General features: G+C 48.4%; 1 protein-coding gene across 11 annotated transcripts in view; it reads left to right on the top strand.

The window, feature by feature from the left end:
- The window catches only part of ZNF618 (zinc finger protein 618), a 33986-nt gene extending 16089 nt beyond the window's left edge, over window positions 1–17897 (top strand). For 4 of the 11 annotated variants that reach the window (XM_081967706.1, XM_081967702.1, XM_081967712.1 and 1 more), the window contains 11 exons: window positions 595–672; window positions 1650–1688; window positions 2536–2625; window positions 4192–4296; window positions 6198–6287; window positions 8087–8281; window positions 9702–9785; window positions 12870–12914; window positions 13150–13227; window positions 14550–14651; window positions 15670–17897. In XM_081967706.1, coding sequence (XP_081823832.1) covers window positions 595–672; window positions 1650–1688; window positions 2536–2625; window positions 4192–4296; window positions 6198–6287; window positions 8087–8281; window positions 9702–9785; window positions 12870–12914; window positions 13150–13227; window positions 14550–14651; window positions 15670–17183 — 2420 coding nt within the window. In that variant the 3' untranslated portion in view covers window positions 17184–17897. The remainder of the gene's footprint in view (window positions 1–594; window positions 673–1649; window positions 1689–2535; window positions 2626–4191; window positions 4297–6197; window positions 6288–8086; window positions 8282–9701; window positions 9786–12869; window positions 12915–13149; window positions 13228–14549; window positions 14652–15669) is intronic. The other 7 variants (XM_081967703.1, XM_081967708.1, XM_081967707.1 and 4 more) reach the window with 4 other exon arrangements.
- The last annotated feature ends 253 nt before the right edge of the window (window positions 17898–18150 follow it).

Here is an 18150-nt window from a genome sequence, read left to right as displayed (position 1 = left end):
GCGTTATCTAAGCGATTTATGAAGAGTACTGGGCCTAAGAAGGAACCTTGTAGTACCCCACTGCTTATTTCCCTCCATGCAGATGTAGTACCATTAAAGAAGACAGTGTGTCAGCCAGTTACAAGCGATGGAGGTACGGACCCATGCTTGGGTGATCTAAGCTTTGCAAACGTGGTGGGAGATAGACCCCTCCTCTATCCGCCAAAATTTGCTACTCTGTGATCTATTCCAGAGGAGGCAGCCACGGCCATCCGGGGGCTATTGAAGATGGCTTGGGTGAGAGAGGAGCCTCCCCTTGGTGCATTTTCCTTTGCTGCTCCAGTACAAGCAGATCTGTTCAGGTCCACCATATGCTTGGCCACCCTGGTCCCAGCAGCTGCCTCGGCAGATTCTAGTTTTAGGCTTTTATGGCATCTCCGCAATTGAATCTGGAGCCAAGGAGATGGTACTTAATATTACGCATTTCGTCCAAGCTCTGCCCCTTTAAATATCGATTTAGGATTGATTGATTTGGTAGAGAGTTCTGTCTGTCTCTGCTTACAGCTGCCTTAATGTTTTGGTGTGGTCTCTCTTTTTTTCTTCTTCTTCTTCCAGGGTCATATGAGTGCGGAATATGTGGAAAGAAATATAAGTACTACAATTGTTTCCAGACCCACGTTCGAGCTCACAGAGGTATTGATCTCTTGTGCCCTACGGAGGGACTCTGGGACTAGTTAAGAAATGCGGTTGGGGAGAATGGTTTCTGAAATACTCTTGGCATTCACAAATTGGGTTTTCCAGGAATTTGGTCCAGTCACATTTGTGTTCGAAGGCCACAGCCAGTTTGGCATCTTTAGGCAAATCAGAGAAATATGCCCCATATTATTGAACTTGGTATCGTTTTAGAATACTGAACAAAATTATCGGAGGGGGGGAGGAGAGAGAGAGAGAAGATGCTGGTCATAGCAGAAAATCCCCACCGAATTGATTGTGTGGCAGTCTTAAGATGGAAAGCAGAAGAAGTGAGGCAGCTTTAATTAAATTAGCCATACAAGGTATCTTGCACGAGTGCTGCAAAGAGCAAGCCACACCAGAATGGCTGCTGCTGCTGCTCTCCTTCCTCTTCCAGCCTAAAGCCAGGAGTTGCTTAGATGAGACCCCGTCCCCTTCAGGGGATGCAAGTAACCCCTCAATAGGTGAGCCCCCCCCCCCTCATCTGCACGGCTCCCCTTCCCTTGGCTGTCTGCTTCACTGCAGGAGGTTAAATGCCACTCAGGACAGAAAGACCCCCCCGACCCCAAATAGTACACCTTAAAAACATTGCAACGAGACCCGAGGCGCTGCCACCTTCATGCGCCCAATCTCAGATCAATGACACAGATTTTACCTGGCCTCTTTTGGCGTAATTCTACCTCTTTTTTTGGGGGGGGGGTTTGCCTATCATGAAGGGAGGGGATTTGGATGGCAACTGGTGTGCCCTCGAAAACTGTATGAGGTGCTCTGCCTGAGATGAGGATCTCCAGGCTATTTGGTCCCATACGGACACGTTTCTTTGGCATCAGATGTGAGAAAGGAGGCCTTATCGACCTCAAGCCTGTAAAGAGAGCCGAGGATGGGAGGGTGCTTATTCCTGGGAATGCATTCTCAATGCGGTTCTTCTCTTCGCTTAGACACAGAAGCGGCATCAGGCGAAGGAGCTTCCCCGGGGAGTAAGTATCGCCGCCCTTCTCGAATTGTGTGGAGTGATGCTTTGCGAGCAAAAGGTTCCCCCCCCCACACACGGTTCCAGGTTCTTGGAGAGGAGAGGGAAGGCCTCTTTGTGCCCAAGACGCCAGAGAGCTGCTGCCAGTCAGGGTCCAAAAGGTGGGCAGGCTGGACCCAAAGCTGACCTGAAGCCAATGGGTCGGCTCTGTTGCAAAGAAGCCTGCGGGGGGGGCAGTGGGGGAGCAGCCCCCCCCCCCCCCCCCGCTGTCAGTTGGCCAGTGTGAAATGCTGGTGAAGAAGAAGCTCCATCGTTTGGCCCCCTGTGCTCATCCTCCCTTCCACCGCTTGCTCTCTCTGCTTTGTATTTTTTTGCCAAATTGTTTTCCGCCTTGGAAAAATTCCCTTTTAACAAAGGAAGGAAACAACCTCGTTAATAATTCGGATATCATGAAGCCGGTGGTGTCTAGCTTTCCTTACTTTGGATACTCTGATCCATCTGAATGCTGTTAGGGATGGGTGTCGCCCAAGGATTGGGGGAGGGGGGCTTGTCTCTACCACTGCATTCCCCCCCCCTCCCCAAAGCAGCAAAACAGGACAAGAAAAATGCTTCTTTCCATGATTTGGAGCCTGGTTTTCTCTCCCCCCCCAAATTCCTCGGAGTTCCATCCTTGCCTAAGATTGGAGCTTTCAGGGCCTTGGTTGTTGGGGTTGAGGTGTGCTAAGAGCAGCCGGAGGCCGAGAGTGTTGGTGGAAAGCCAGGTGCCAGTAGAGGGTCTGTGCATGGGGACTCCTCGGGGAAGCCCTGGGTTCTCCTTGGAGTTTTTCGAACACTGTGCTCTTTCCTCCCCACAGATAACTTTAGGTACACCTGTGACATTTGTGGGAAGAAGTACAAATACTACAGTTGCTTCCAAGAGCACAGAGACCTGCATGCGGTGGATGGTGAGTGTTGGATCGCTTGGCGAGAAGAGGAAGGTCCTCGTTCTTAGCAGAAGGCTAAGCAGGAGCTGAGTCAGCCCTCATTCCCACCCTCCGAAGGAAGCTGTAGGAAGTTGGGGAATATTGGTGGCTAAGCTCAAGCAGCAGCTTATCAGAACAAGCCAGGATTTCCATTTCACCCTCGTGAAAATCTTGAATTTAAGCCAAACGTGGCTTGAATGTAAGAGTTGCTCAAAGAAGGGAATAGAGCTTCCCATCTCCTCCCAAGGAAACGGAAAGGGGGCAGCCAAAGCCTGCAGCTCTCCTACCCGTTCTCCAGACCTTTAGTTATTGCTTAGAGCTCTTAGCAGGGAGCCCAGGCCCGCATTTTATGGAAAGAAACTTGAAGAGGGGAGCTCTTGTGCAGGATTGTTGACTGTGCGATGCAAGAAAACAAAATCCAAGGGAAGCCATTAGAATGTTGTTGTTGTTGTTGTGTGTGCTTACCCAGCTAGTTTAGAGGCGTAACACCATACAACTTTTGGCAATAACGTTTCAGCCAATGGGAACCTCTGGCTAAATGATTCCAACACTGTAGGAAGACTTTGACTGAGGAGCATTCGGGCGAATGCTCAATGGATGGAGGCTGGAGTTGCAGCAATCAGGTGGGAATCCCTGTGTTGTTGCAATTTGAAGGCACCTGTGGGTGTGTGCAGAGATTAAGCTACTCAGTTGGGAGAAAGAATGCCTGTTCGGTTGATAGGAGAATCCGGGGGCCTTTTGGTATATATATATAGGTAGTAGGCTGGTTGTGTTGGTGGGTTTTTTTTTTTTTTCTTGAACTGTTCTGACTCTTGCAAAAATGACTGCAGCTTTTTTGCAATAAGGTGCCACCCTTTAAAAAGAAATAATTAGTGCAAATTTGATCTCTCAAATTGGACACGTGCAGCTTATAATTAGTCACTTTAATAGGCAGATTGTCAAGAAAAATGTAATCAGTAAAAATACGATACATGTGTAAAATGTATGTTGCAGTGGTGGGTTCCCGCCGGTCCGGTCCAGTCCGGCCGTACTGGTAGTAGCCAGAAGCAGCAGCCACCGTACCGGTACGGTGGCTTGTTAGGCCCACCTGCCTTCCCGTGTTCCATGCCTGCTTTTAAAGCAACTGGACAATTGCACACAGCATGTGGCACCTGTGCGACCTCCGACAAGCAGCTGGGTGTCGTGGAGACGGTGGAGTATGCATGCGTGCGCAGCGTAAATGCACAAACAGGACGCCCGGCCCTGTGCGCAGTGTATCGGTAGCAACAGGGAGAGGAAGCCACCACTGGTATGCTGGTCTGTATAAGTCACGGCCACAATAGTACGTCGTTTCTTTTTGCTTCTAGTCCGTTCAGTGTTTCCTTAAAAAAAAGTTTTTAAGAAGCTTCCAAGGGGAGAAAGCTCAGATGTTGCTTGTGCTGACTTTATCAAGCTTCTTGCTCTCCTGTTACCAATTCTGCCGAAGGTGAGGGTGAACCCATGGCAGCAGGGATGAGAGGGATGAGGCCCTTTCCATCAGCTCTCTCCCCTCCTTCTCTCCTCTCGCAGACCCCTACGACCAAGCGTTGATGGCCAAGGAGGAGGTGAAAGAAGAGGAGCCTGAGCCCTTTCAGAAGATTGGTCCAAGTACGATTGACCGAGTTTGCAACTTAAGTAATTAATAGCTTTCAGTGTCTCAGAGCTGAGGTTTCGGGACCAAGCCAGGGATGGGTGCGGCTCTCAAGAAAGGCAGGGAACTCTCACTAGTCCCTCTGCCTGTGCAGGACCCAGGCTCCTTTCCTCTTGGCATGGATGATGGTGACAGACAGGAAAACCTTCCTTGCGTGCATCTCTCAGTGGGGTTCGCTGAAGGAGCACCGATAGCAACTGCTAGGTTTCCCAAGGTGTAGCAGGCAGAATAACTCCCAGGAAGGCCTGAAAGCTGCTTGGTATCAGGTCTCACCGCTGTTGGCACTGACTGGCTGCAGGGCTCTGAATGTCCGTTCAAGAAGAAGGGTTTTTCCCAGCCCTTCCCTGGAAATGTAGGGGTGAACCTGGACCTTCTGCATGCAAAGCAACAGCTCAAACTCCGACTGTGGACATCCGTCAGCAGCCAAGCAACCTGCTTGCAAATAGCCGTCCTAAGTAAACAGAAAACGGATCTTCCACGTTTGACATAGAGAGGAAGCAAACGCGGTTGATTTGGTTGAATTATAAAAATATTCTTGCTTAACGTTACATACTTTTATAAGCATCTGGTTAAAACAATCCAATTTGCCCAAAGTATTTAGATGTAAATACTTTATGGCAAAGAGAAGGAATTAAGGGCATGTTGTTTATTTTAATCATTATATTCAGACATAGGCGAAACACTCCGCTTGCATTTCTCATGCCTTAATTTAAGAATTCACAAAGAGCTCTTCATTAAAGGAGAAGATATTGTTTAAGTATTGTCCTCTGGGATAAAAAAAAAAAGTCAATTGCAATTTTGCAGTGTTCTAATTTGATTGCTACTGCGTTCCTTGTGATGTTACCATTTTTTCTTCGGGAATAGGGTGAACTTGAGGGGAGGGAGCGATATTAAAACTAGAAATTGATCTTGATCTGAGATGATGACGACCCCCTCGGTTTTTTTGTTAATTAAAAAGTTTTTTATTAAACAACTTTGGACACAGCGTAAACGGTCCTGGCAGGATCTCTGCCATACATGCTAAGATATTCAGTTGTATGCTATATCTACCCTGTTGTTTTTTTAACATTTGATCCATATCGTATTTACAAAGAGGAAAAAAGTAACCTATTTCCAGCCGTGTCGATTTGCTTTTATCTTGCAGATTCTCTCGTTTATCATTTCCTACATAATTCTAGTCTCCATTCTATGAATCTTGGCTCATGCCTATTTAGGCCTTCCCCTTTCATATCCCAACCGTCGATAAAATTTATCCTACAATATTCTGATTCATCTTTATTCTTCAATCCCCACGTCCATTTATCCATTTCAGCGCAGATCAAGATTTTCCTCATTATTCCCCCTTCGTGTGGAGTTTCCCTGTTTTTCCAATTTGGGCAAAGACCATTCTTGGCTGCCGTGATGAAATGTGTAGCTAAAAAGATAAGCCCCTTGTTGCATTTCTTGTATATAATTCCCAAGAGAAATAGTTCCCGGTGTGAATTCTATTCCCTCTTCGGTTATCTCTTTATCAACCACTTTTGGATATTCTGCCAGTATGTTTTGGCTTTTTGGCACCATCACCACGTATGGTAATGATGACTAACCCCTCATAAGCACTAATGGGAGAGGGAATTGGCCTTGGCTGTCTTGCGATGGTTCGTACAGCTCACTCCCAAATGCTACCTCAGCAAAATGAAGTCTTTCTCCAGGAGAGAGAGCTGGGGCAAAACAGACTGAACAGTTACCACGAAAGCCCCCTTGGCCAAGAAAACTTGGAATTCATCTTAGGAGGCCATGTGGGAAATGCCCACCCTGCTATGCTCTGAATTGAAATCCATGTTTGGGTCAAGGGTTTTGGGGGGAAATCTTTTCTGCGTCTAAAAATTGTTTTCTTGCTTTGTAGAAACAGGGAACTATACCTGCGAATTCTGTGGCAAGCAGTACAAGTACTACACCCCATACCAGGAACATGTGGCTCTGCACGCACCAATCAGTGAGTATCCAGCTGTGACACGGCAGCCGGGGAGAGCCTGGGATCCAGGATCTTTCAAGGCAGAGGCCGATTGCACAACCAAAGTGATCACCAGGGACAGAACAGCATTTATTTTATTTATTTATTTTATTAAATTTATAGACCGCCCCCTCTCCCCGAAGGGACTCGGGGCGGTGTACAGACACCACTCCCTGGCCTAGAGGTCTTCATTAGCTCTTGTGTGACCAACGGCCGTTGACAGACCTGTTGAATCAGGCCTCTTCTTCCTCTTGTCCTCTTAGGATTGTAGCAAGCCCCCCCCCCCCCCCAATTCCCCTAATAGTTGCAATGTCAGATTGGTGCAAAGCCTTTGCTGGAGCCCCATTGTTCAGCAGGAAGGGATGTGAGAGGCAGCAGTGACTGGGCTGGCTGCCTACCTCACTCATCTCATTGCTCTTCTACCTGGCAAAGGGTGGACATTCTAGGCAGTGTGCCAGAAAGTTTGGGGAAGTGGGGAGTATTGTTGCATTGTTTACACTGATATTTTCCGCCCGGTCTGTGGTTTCAAGGAATTAGGGCATCTCTAGTAGCTTTTTAAAAATAAAGAACAAATACCATCACAAGGCGAATTTGTATTTGTCTTTTATTTATGGTTTCTTTGGAGGGGGGGGGAATCATGATGCAACGGGTAAGGGTCTGATTAGAATCCAGATCGCATTACAGAACTGTTGTTTTGTGGGGAAAATTGGGTGAGGCAGTACTGTCCATGTAGCCTAAAGATGCTGCCATAAATGCAAGATATAAATAACTGAATATACCTAAATCATGTTTTGAAGTGTAGAATGTCACACATTTTATTATTAATTTTTATTTTTGTCATTTGTGTGTGCCTTGATTGGAGCAATAAATGATAGAATAATGAAATGAAAATGTCCCTGTGGCGGTAAATGAACACTTAATTATAAATGGACACTCCTAAATTATACATCCAGATATTTAACCTTCAGACAAACAGAAATAAAAATTTGGTTCAGACAACTGTAAGGGAGGGAGGGAGGGAGGGAGGAAGGAAGGAAGGAAGGAAAAGAAAAGAAAAACCAGTTCATCTTTCTGATTGATGGGACCTCAAAGGAGCAAATTGGCACATAAAGTTGTTTTCTAGATGGGGACAGAGAGAAGCCTGTTTTTTTTTTAGGATTTCTATTTGGCTAAAGAAATCTAATTCTTTGTGGTCAACTGTATATTGATGATGAAAAGACATAGATTTGAATGGGATGGTTTTGGAGAAAAGCCTTTCATTCTTACTGTGATTGTCCATCACAGCAAGCCCACTCCTCAAGATAACCTTCTGTTTGTGAGAGAGGCCTTTGGCTGGGTGTCATCATGTCGTGCCCATTTTTATTACAAGCAGGGCTTTGGGCAGCTGTTTCAGTGTAGTAGGAAAACGTTTCATTTCTTTGCTTTACCAGTTAATTACCACTAAGGCTGGCATGGGAGGTTTTAAACTGTGGAAGGCGAGAGGTGCCCCCCTCTCCAAAGGGCACTTGCCCCCTTTGCCAGAAAGTCTTGTGGGGGTCAGGCAGGGGCCGTGCAGGTCACAGTAAAGGTGACCGAAATTAAAGAAGCCAGAAATTCAAACCCCCTGTGTTGTACTGAAAATTTACAGCGGAGCACCGGGGGGGGGGGGGTCCAATGGGGTCCAGTTATGTAAAGTAGGGGGAGCGTGGACTTCTTGTAGAGAGGGGGAAGCGCCCTGGCAGAGGCAGGTTCTGGGCACTGACTTTTCTATCCCAGCACTAGTTCTGACTGTTCATATCCAGAGTACTCTCGATCTCCACTCTTCGTGGCTGTGAAGACCCAGGCGAGCCAATCGGGCAAAAAAACGCCGACGGCACCCATAATCCGGTGCTCCACCCTCCTCCACCGCACTCCCTCCGGTATCCCACCGGCGGCATCCCCGTCACAGACGTTCCGTGCTCCAAATTCTGGATCCCCAGGAAGCAAGGCCACCACAGGTACTGATCGTGCTTTCTATCATCCCAATTGATTAAGCCCCCCACCCCCGACTATCTGTGCGCCCCCAGGCCCCAAAGGGGATGGCACCGGTGGTTCCCAGGGGAGGCGTGACATTGTATTGTATTGTAAGCCCCAAGTATCTCCAAGCATCTGATGCCTTAAATGTGAAGGATCTTTCCTAACTGGAGCAATAAGCAGAGACGTGAGACTGTAGCCTTCGGATACTGAAATCTAAGCATGGGAGTAAGCCAGAATGTAATCATGCATCACACAACTCTGGGTATCATTGGGATGTAAGTGAGGGGCCCGTCTCACTTGTCCCTCTGGCCTCACATCTGTGCCAGAGAAGACGGGGGTGCGTGAGTTGCCTTGGCATGGGGTTGTGAGAACACACTTTGAGTCTCCTGCTTCAGTCCTGTGGGGTCCTTGCTCTTCAGAACGCTCAGCCCTGTGGCAATTCCCTTCGCTTGCTGAATTTCACAATTGAAATTACAAGAAAGTAGCTCCTTTCTGTCTGTCATAGAGCCACCCCTGATTTGGTCCTTTGAACACACGACGTTAAAACCCTCCGAGACGCTTTGCTCTCAGTACAGCCCCCTCCCCACCTGTGGCAAGCCGCTATGTGAGGAAAACTCTTGTGTGACGCTGTCACAGCCATACCTGGCCTGCTTGTGGACAGGCAGGTGATTTGGGCTGGTTGAGACACTCAAATTATTTCAAATATTTCTTCTGGGTCTAGCCGAGTGAACCAAAGGTGGACTTTGAGGGGTGGGTGAAGGGGACGTAACTGTCTCCCTGCTTTTATGCCTAGACATGATTACGAATTGCCTCAAGCTGTGGTTCCATGGTTCCTTCCTTAGGATTAACGTTTAAACACTTACATATTTATTTTATTGTTTTATACTTTTAATCCGCTCAAATCATGAGAAGCCCCTGGATTTATGGCAAAGTGAGCGAACGGAGAGAGACTACAAAAACGAGGGTTGACTTGTGAGGATGTCCAGGTGGCAGGGGGTCAGGATGGGAGGCTCACCGCTTGGGCTGGGCATTTTCACACAGCACAATTGCACAACCAGTTGCTTGTGTGGGCTGTGCCGCTTGTGAAGGTAAAACAGGGTGAGGGTGATTGCCATGTTGAACAGGGAGTGGGGGGAAAAAACGTAATTTTTATCTGTTGTTTTTATTTTCAGTACAATTGCACATTGTAAAATGATAGGCCCTTTGCCCCTGAAGTTGGTTCAGTCTACCCAAGAGAGCTTCTCCGGCTGGTTCCCGTGTTTGGCATCATGTCTTTAGCAGAATCTTCAGCTGCTAAAGACTCCGTTCCCATTTCCTGTTGAAGCAGCCTGCTCCCCACCTGATGGGCCTGCTTGGGATCAACGCTCACCAGCCCCTTTCTTTCCTCCTTCTCTCACCCAGCAGAAAGCGCTTTCAGTCGAAGAGTGGAAAGCAAACTGCAAAACAACTTCGAAGAAACGAACAGCAGCTCCCAGAACTCCAGTGGTGAGTACCTGCCCTTCCCTGGACACCATCGTGCAATGTTGCAAATGTCCCTTTCCCCCGCAGGATGAGCAAAGAGCTAAAATCTGGGTCTGGACTTAAAGGGGGCCCAGGGCAAAACAGGTGAGGGACATGCCTGGTCCCTTGGCGCTCCTTTCAGCCACCGGTGTCAGTCGTTGTCCGGGACTTTCTCTCTTTCTTGATCCTGGCCAACTGCTGGCTCGGTGGATTTATTAAAGTTGGGGGCTGCCATCTCCCAGTGACTCTGAGCAGCTCACTGTAATCAAGGAGATTTCAATAAAATCAACACAACATGCAAAAATAAAGATAAGTAATATTCCCCCAGACGAACTAGTGATTCAGAAAATTCTAGATTGCGCAGAAGTGGACAAGTTAACATTAAGATTAAAGGACAAAGGAGAGTCTGAATGCTATGAAATTTGGGACAATTGGTATAAATGGTTGCATAACAGGAATAAAGTTAATTCAGCCAAGAAACCATAGACAAATGCATAGAACTGTAGATAAGTGTATATAAATATAGAAGCGAAATAAGATTGATATGTACAGGTATGATGACACAACAGTGTTAATGTGATGATTGTAAGACGTTATAGAGGGAGAAAAACAATAAAAAATTGGCTTAGAAAAATAAAGATAAAAGGCAGCAAACTAGTTGATGGGGTGTGTGTGAGTCTTAAGATTACCTTTGGTGGAAGTCCAAAAAACAGCAGAGTTGGGGGGTCATCCAGAGCTCGGGGAGAACCTCACTGCAGGGGGCCAGGGCATAAAAAAAAGCACAGGGGAAGGCTGTGTGTCTCTTGCAGGCAGCAGAGGGGTGTTTCTCCCCCTCCCCACTTTGTGAGTGTGTCTCAGGTTGGACCGCTTTTGCTGGCTGAATTTAATAATTCTCCCGCTATTCTGTTCAAAAACATGAGAATTGCAAAGAGAAAAGTTTCTTTAGAAGCAGAAGCATCTCCAGCCTCAGTGTTCTTGGCAGGATCTGGATGCACTTGGGCATCTATTATGGCAGGAATCTCAGAAAAGACTGGGTGAAGCCCCACCATTTCTCTAACCCTGGGACCTCCTGCCCTCAATGGCGGAAACAGCGGCTATGAGCGTGTGTGTGTGTGTGTGTGTGTGTGTGTAGGGGAGGGGTAGAAAACCTTTTAAATTGATTTATTAACTAAATGCTGCAACCCTAGATTTAAGTTCCCTGGGACATTAAAATCCATATGTTTATGGGGGGCCCCTTTCCTGAGTTTCAAAGGGATTTCTGCGAAAGCAGCTGTCATGCGAGCTAGTACATTAAATGAACCTTTTTTTTTTTTGTCCGTTAAATCTACATAAATTTCAGTTGTGCACATGCCTCAGCAACGCCTCCATTTTTTTCCCCTCCCGGTGCTGTGCATCTTTGGTTTTTGTTTTTTAATTCAAGAAATCATAAAGTAGGTGAGCAGTAACTCATGACCTGCAAAAGTGCAGAAGGAGATAGTTTCTCCCCCCAAAGGATGCATCCCTGTTTATTACAAGAAGGAAGAGGTGGCAACCAGAAACGTCTTTGCCCAGAGAGGGGGGGGGGGGAGAGATTGTAGGGAAATGAAGACCAGAAAAAACACATCTTTGTTGTTGAGACACACAGGGAGTCCCCAGGAATGCTCTTGAAGCCTTCCACCACCATCGTTTCTCATTCCGTTCATTGCTTTTTGGCTTGGTCAATGGTTTTCAAACCTTCCTGCAGCATAGCGCTACGGTTGCCATCTCTGTGTGGCTGGTGCATTTCCTTCAAGGGCACAGAATCTCCCCCCCCCCCTCCAAAAAACTCCTTGTCATGAACCAGGGAGGTCTGATTACGTTGGGATCCTTTGTGCCACTGGCGTCTTCATGGAAGCTTTTGGTGCAGCATCTGCCATGACTAAATTGGCTCCAGAGGCTTTGGGTGTTTGCTTTGCATCTCATCTGTGGAGGGTCAGGGAAGAGCAGCTGCAACAGATGAGGCTGGGATGGGTGAACGCTGCTTTCTAGCAGAGGGCCTTGGTTGCTTGCGAAGGACAAGTGGGCACTGTTAGAAATGACATGGGGGAAGAGGAAGGTGACATTCAGACACTCCTTTCCAGAACGCAGATTCAAAGGGGGACGTCATGGAATTTGATATACGCTATCCATCTACTCTGTTCCGTTTTGAAGTCCTCTGCATTAGGAGAAGCCTCTTCAAATGCAGACTAGTCTCTTGGCTTGGCTGCAGGAGATCTTCGGGCATGGGGGAGACGTCTCAGCAGCTTCATTGCCCTCCACAATAGTTATGATGCTGCCCATAGCATTAAGCAGAAGACAATTGACAGCAGCTTGCATGGCTTGGTAAGGAGGCTGTGTTTCTTCACAGTGAATGTGTGACGCAGTGGTGCAATTTGCTGGCCCAAGAGGTCTGGTGTGGCCGTTGGCTTAGGGCCTTTGGACCCAGTAGATCCAAGGTGGCCCAGTCTGGGCCTTTTGTAGATATCTGTCAAAGATTCTTGGCAGAGTTATCTGAAAAAAAGCCGCTCAGAGTCATCTGAGGCATGAAATAATCCCGCATTTGATAAATACCGTATTTTTCGGAGTATAGGACGCACCAAGGTTTTGAAGAGGCAAATTTAAAAAAAAGGTCTTCCCACTCTGCAGAACCTCCCAAAAAATGGCCCTTTGCCCCCCCTCAAAAAAGGGCATGAATAGCCTTTAGGAGGCTTGCAGAGTGCTCCTGGGGGGGGGGGGTGGAAACGAGCAAAAAACGCCCCATTTTTCACTGATATTTGCCCTCCCCAGACCCCAGGAGCACTCTGCACGGTGAAGGGGGAGAGGTTTCAGGAGGCAAAAAAAAGGCTGTATTCAGTGTATAAGACGCACCCAGATTTTCAGCCTCTTTTTTTGAGGGAAAAAGTTGCTTCTTATACTCTGAAAAATACGGTAGATAAGATAAAACCAGTCACTTCCTAAAGTGTACAGTTCTTGGTGGTTTGGGGGCCTTATTGCTCTTAGGTCCCCAGCCTAGTGCTTGCATTCCTCATGGGAGGGAACTCTTCAATGTCTGCCTCTCTCTCTTTTTTGCAGAAGCCGCCAGTCCCCTGGTTTCAAATCCTTTGCCGCTTTTGCAAAGTAAGTGTGATGGACATCTACTTGTGATGGACATCTACACAGCTGTGTCCTGGGGGGAGGGGGTTGCGTGCATCCAGCTCCTGTTAAATCATCCCCTCCCCACCCAATACAGATCCTTAATTAGTATTACTTCCGGTCCTGATTTGCGCCCCTGTTATCCTGAATATAGCCTGTTGCTCTTCCGTTCACCAGAGCGGAGTCCTCTAAACGCTCTTTCTTGGCCTCCCTCTTCTAGAGCCATACACCTGTGGGGCCTGTGGCATTCAGTTCCAGTTTTACAACAATCTCCTTGAGCACATGCAGTCTCATGCAGGTAAGCCTCTTGGTTGCACCAAACGCCTCCAGCGCCCAAATGCACAGGGAACCTGCCATTAGGTGGAATAGTCTCTGCCAATGTTGGTCTCTCTCTTCTCTGGAAAAAAGTGTGTTTCCTCTTTCTATAGCCAAGGGCGATGCCCAAATCCTCTCATCCAGCAGCGTGGATGTTGCCAACAAGCAGATATACCTGGCATAACCTGTCAGAAGCGCCAACCTTTGATGGATGGGCTTAGTTTGAGATTTGATAAAATGACCCTGACTGATTTTTGGGGGAAATGGGCAAGCAATACAGGTGGTTTGTTGGGAGGGAAGCTCGGGCCGGAATGGTTACTAACTGGCAGAAACTCCTCTTGGGAAAAGTGCCACGTCAAAGTCAGGATGCCATCATATTAGGGGGTGGGGGTGGGAATTGAAACTTGCAGTTGCCTCCGTGGTGCATTTCCCCCCCTTTGAATTCAAGCAAGTATAGCAAAGTATGGATTTAAATACTGCCATGAGTGGGATAGCACAAGGCAGTCGGTCTACATTAGGGGTGTCCAAAGTTGGGCACTTTTAAGACTTGTGGACTTCAACTCCCGGAATTCTGGGAGTTGAAGTCTACAAATCTTAAAAGTGCCCAACTTTGGACACCCCTGGTGTACATCTTTCGGGGGGAAATTGTAGAGAAGGTTTGCTTTGGGAACCAAAAGATGGCGTTGGGGGAACAATGATGAGGAAACCAGGGTGGGAGGGGCAGACTTTAGCAAGGCTACTTCCAAAGCAAGCAAATTTGGGTCACCAAGAGAGGCTTACCTGCTCTTCTCCTGGGCGGCACTAAAGTAAAACTGCAATCTCTGTTGTGATTGTGGAGGGGTGCGGTGTAAGGATTGAAGGTCTCTCCCTTCAATGCGTCTGCATCTCTCAGGATAATTGTGTGGTTTTCACTAGCATGACGCTCTGGGCTTCAAGGGTGTGTTTAGTGTGCATTGCCACTGTGGAAAACTCACATTTCAAGGAAAGTCAGCAAAAACGATAAGCCTGTCCATGCTGTGGTGGTGCTCGCCTCTGTGACAGATTTTTGCCAAGAGCTCCTTTTCCTTCTTTTCAAGGGAGCATGGGAAAATCTGCCTCTGCGTGGCCACCGCTGCCCCCGGTCAAGGCATCGGAAGGGCCTGTGGTCAATGGCAGCCTCAGGCCTTGCGTGGTGGAAGCTGCCCAGGGAAGCCGAGGGCGTTGCCTTCTGCTGGGTCTCGTGACTCGGGGAGGTATTTTTGGTTGGGTGACTTGGGAAGCCTGCGTTGCAAACTTTGTCAAACTTTTTACAACTTTGTCCTTCAGCTGACAATGAAAACAACATTGCCTCAAACCAGCCCAGGTCACCTCCAGCGGTGGGGGAAGAGAAGTGGAAGCCTCAGCCACAGAGAAACAACTCCAACAACAGTAGGTATACTGTGGGACAAACAGTCGAGGAGGAGGAGGAAGAAATGGGCCAGTTGGTTTCTGCGGTGCCCTTCCTCCCGAGTAGCATCATGCTGCACCCCAAGGAATCCGGGGTGGGTCTCCTGTTGGCTACTCAGACAAAGCTCCTGGCATCCCTTCTTCTCCATGTAGGCCAGCTGGGGCTACAGCACGCAGAGGATACCAGCATGCCCCCCCCCCAGCCCCCGTTTCTCTCTGAAAGTCTAAAGCAGGGGTGTCCAAACTTGGGAACTTTTAAGACTTGTGGGCTTCGACTGATAGAGAACCCCAGTTAAGGCAGAATACTTTCAATAGGCATGGGGGTTTATTGGAAAAACAATTACATCCTCTCCCATGGAATCTTTCCTTTTTCTTCATGCTAGAGGCAATGGGGGTGTTTTTGCTAGTCACAAGGGCATGTCATTTCTTTTTTTAAAATATATATTTCTTAGCTTTTATTAACTACCGTAGAGTATGATTTTTCCCTCAAAAAAAGGGTAAAAATCTGGGTGCATCTTATACACTGAATACAGCAATTTTGGCCTCCTGAAGCCCTGCCCCCTTTGCAAACATGGCCATGCATAGCCTTTAGGAGACTCCCCGAGTCCCTTTGGGGAGAGGGGGCAGTATAAAAGTCTAAATAAAAGTAAAGTAAAGTTGCAGAGTGCTCCTGGGGGCTGTGGAGGGCAAAATTGAGCAAAAAATGGACCATATGCATTCCATTTTTTTGCTTGTTTTTACCCCAGCCCCCAGGAGCACCCTATAAGCCTCCTAAAGGCTATGCATGCCCTTTTTTGGAAAAAAAACAAAAACAAACAAGGGCCCCATTTTCAGGAAAAACGGGACATTTTTGGGAAGTCTGCAGAGCGCAAAACCTTTTTTTCAAAATCTTGGTGCGTCTTATACTCCGGAAAGTACGGTAATAAATTGCAGCTGATTTGCAACCCACAAACCTCACTGCCTTTTGCAACCCCTTTTTTTTCTCCTTCCTTGTCTGCAGCATCAGCTGGCAGCTCCCTCCTGAACAGCCCGATCCCGGAGAAGGAGCGGCAGAATATAGCAGAGCGGCTGCTGAGGGTGATGTGCGCTGATCTGGGGACGCTGAGCGTGGTGAGCGGCAAGGAGTTTGTTAAACTGGCGCAAAGCCTTGTTGACAACGGTGCTCGCTACGGCGCTTTCTCCGTTACGGAGATCCTTGGCAACTTCAACACGCTGGCCCTCAAGCACTTGCCCCGGATGTACAACCAGGTGAAGGTGAAGGTCACCTGCGCTCTTGGCAGCAATGCCTGCTTGGGCATTGGCGTCACCTGTCACTCGCAGAGCATTGGCCCCGATTCCTGCTACATCCTGACGGCGTACCAGGCGGAAGGCAACTGCATCAAGAGTTACGTCCTGGGGATCAAAGGGGTGGACATTCGTGACAACGGGGACTTGGTCCACCAGTGGGTGCAAAACGTGCTTTCCGAGTTCGTCATGTCCGAGATCCGGACCGTGTACGTCACGGACTGCAAAGTGAACTCCTCTGCGTTCTCCAAGGCGGGCATGTGCTTGCGATGCTCGGCATGTGCCTTGACCTCCGTCGTGCAGAGCGTGCTTAACAAGCGCACCCTCCAAGCACGCAACATGCACGAGGTCATTGAGCTGCTGAATGTCTGCGAGGACCTGGCGGGATCTGCAGGGATCTCCAAGGAGACCTTTGGCTCCCTGGAGGAGACCTCCCCTCCCCCCTGCTGGAACTCCATCACGGACTCCCTGCTGCTGGTCCACGAACGCTACGAGCAGATCTGCGAGTTTTACAGCCGCGCCAAGAAGCTAAACCTTATCCAGAACCTCAACAAGCACCTGCTGAGCAACCTAGCAGCCATCCTGGCTCCGGTGAAACAAGCCGTCATCGAACTGAGCAACGAGAGCCGGCCCACTTTGCAGCTGGTGCTGCCTACCTACGTGAAACTGGAGAAACTCTTCACCTCAAAGGCCAACGACGCAGGCATTGTCAGCAAGCTGTGCCACCTTTTCCTGGAAGCCCTGAAGGAGAACTTCAAGGTGCACTCAGCGCACAAGGTAGCTATGATCCTCGACCCTCAGCAGAAACTGCGCCCTGTGCCCCCTTACCAGCACGAGGAGATCATTGGCAAGGTGTGCGAGCTGATCCACGAGGTGAAGGAGTCTTGGGCCGAGGAGCCCGATTTTGAGCCCGCCTCCAAAAAATCCCGGACCTCCAGTGAGAGTTCTCCGACTCGGGAGGAAGACCGCTCGGGCAAAAGCGAGGTCTACGATTACTTGCAAGAGCCTCTTTTTCAGGCGGCCCCTGACCTCTTCCAGTACTGGTCCTGTGTGACTCAGAAGCACACCAAACTGGCCAGGCTGGCCTTCTGGCTCCTGGCAGTGCCCGCTGTGGGGGCCAGAAGCAACTGTGTCAACATGTGTGAACAAGCCCTCCTGATTAAGAGGCGGCGACTGCTGAGCCCCGAGGATATGAACAAACTCATGTTCTTGAAGTCCAACATGCTTTAAAACAAGGGGGGGGGGTTGTTGTGGGAGGGGGCGGCGCCCTTCCAGAACACGTCCCCGCCACGCGCAAACACTGTTCCAAATCCAAAATCCACTGTGGACCTCATCCGGAAACGCCCTGGGAAATTAAAAAAGTGCTTTTGATACACATATTGATACCTCTATATTAATATGTATATAAAAAGCTCGGTGGAAGGGAACGTGGGTGAGAAGCACACCTGTGCCAGAGAGACACTCCTTCCTCTAGATTCCTGTGTGAACTTGATAAAACCTCCTGTTTTGAAAGGGGCAGGCCAGTTAGTCTGGGGTCTTTAGGCAGCTGAGCTTCTAAATTAACTTGAATGGTGGTTTCATTATTACTCTCTTCAGAAATAACCCACCCAGCCTACCTTGCGTTTTCCTTCCCCTCTTTTGAGCCCTGATGCCAGGCTACAGGCAGCCTTGCCGGTTATTTGGCCACACTGGACGGCTCCTCTTACGAGCCGCGCGTCCCCACGTGGGGCATTTAAGGTTTCCTCTTGGCGACATAAAACGTGTCACCCTTTGCAGGCAGCTCTCTCTCAGAAATCTCCAGGTCAGGAATGGAGACTTGGAAGAATTAAAAAGAAAAAATGATCCAGGAGGAAAAAAAAAGTTACCTGACTTTGATACCAGTGACTTGACTACTCTTAAGGGGGAGGGAAAAAAGGGTGTGTGTGTGTGTGTGTGTGATTAAAACCTGAAAGAATATTTTGCCGAAAAGACCCTCCTTTTAAAGTCCCTGCTAGCTGCTGTGTCTAAACTGAGTGTCCTTTGGGTTTTGGCCCATTGGCTTGGGAGGCCTTTTGTGTCCCTTCGAAATGCCGGCCATAAAACATCTGTAGGAATCGCAACCCCTGCCAGGCGGCCTGCTCCATGCCTGTCCGTCTCCCAGCCTCCAGAGACATTTTGCTCTGTAAGAACTTTCTTTTTTTTAATACGCTTGTCCAAG

Source organism: Natrix helvetica, assembly GCF_964273705.1.
Source record: "Natrix helvetica genome assembly, chromosome: 15".
Classification (NCBI taxonomy): domain Eukaryota; kingdom Metazoa; phylum Chordata; class Lepidosauria; order Squamata; family Natricidae; genus Natrix; species Natrix helvetica.
The sequence above is the reverse complement of the archived record's forward strand: the minus strand, read 5'-3'. Positions and strand labels throughout refer to the sequence as shown.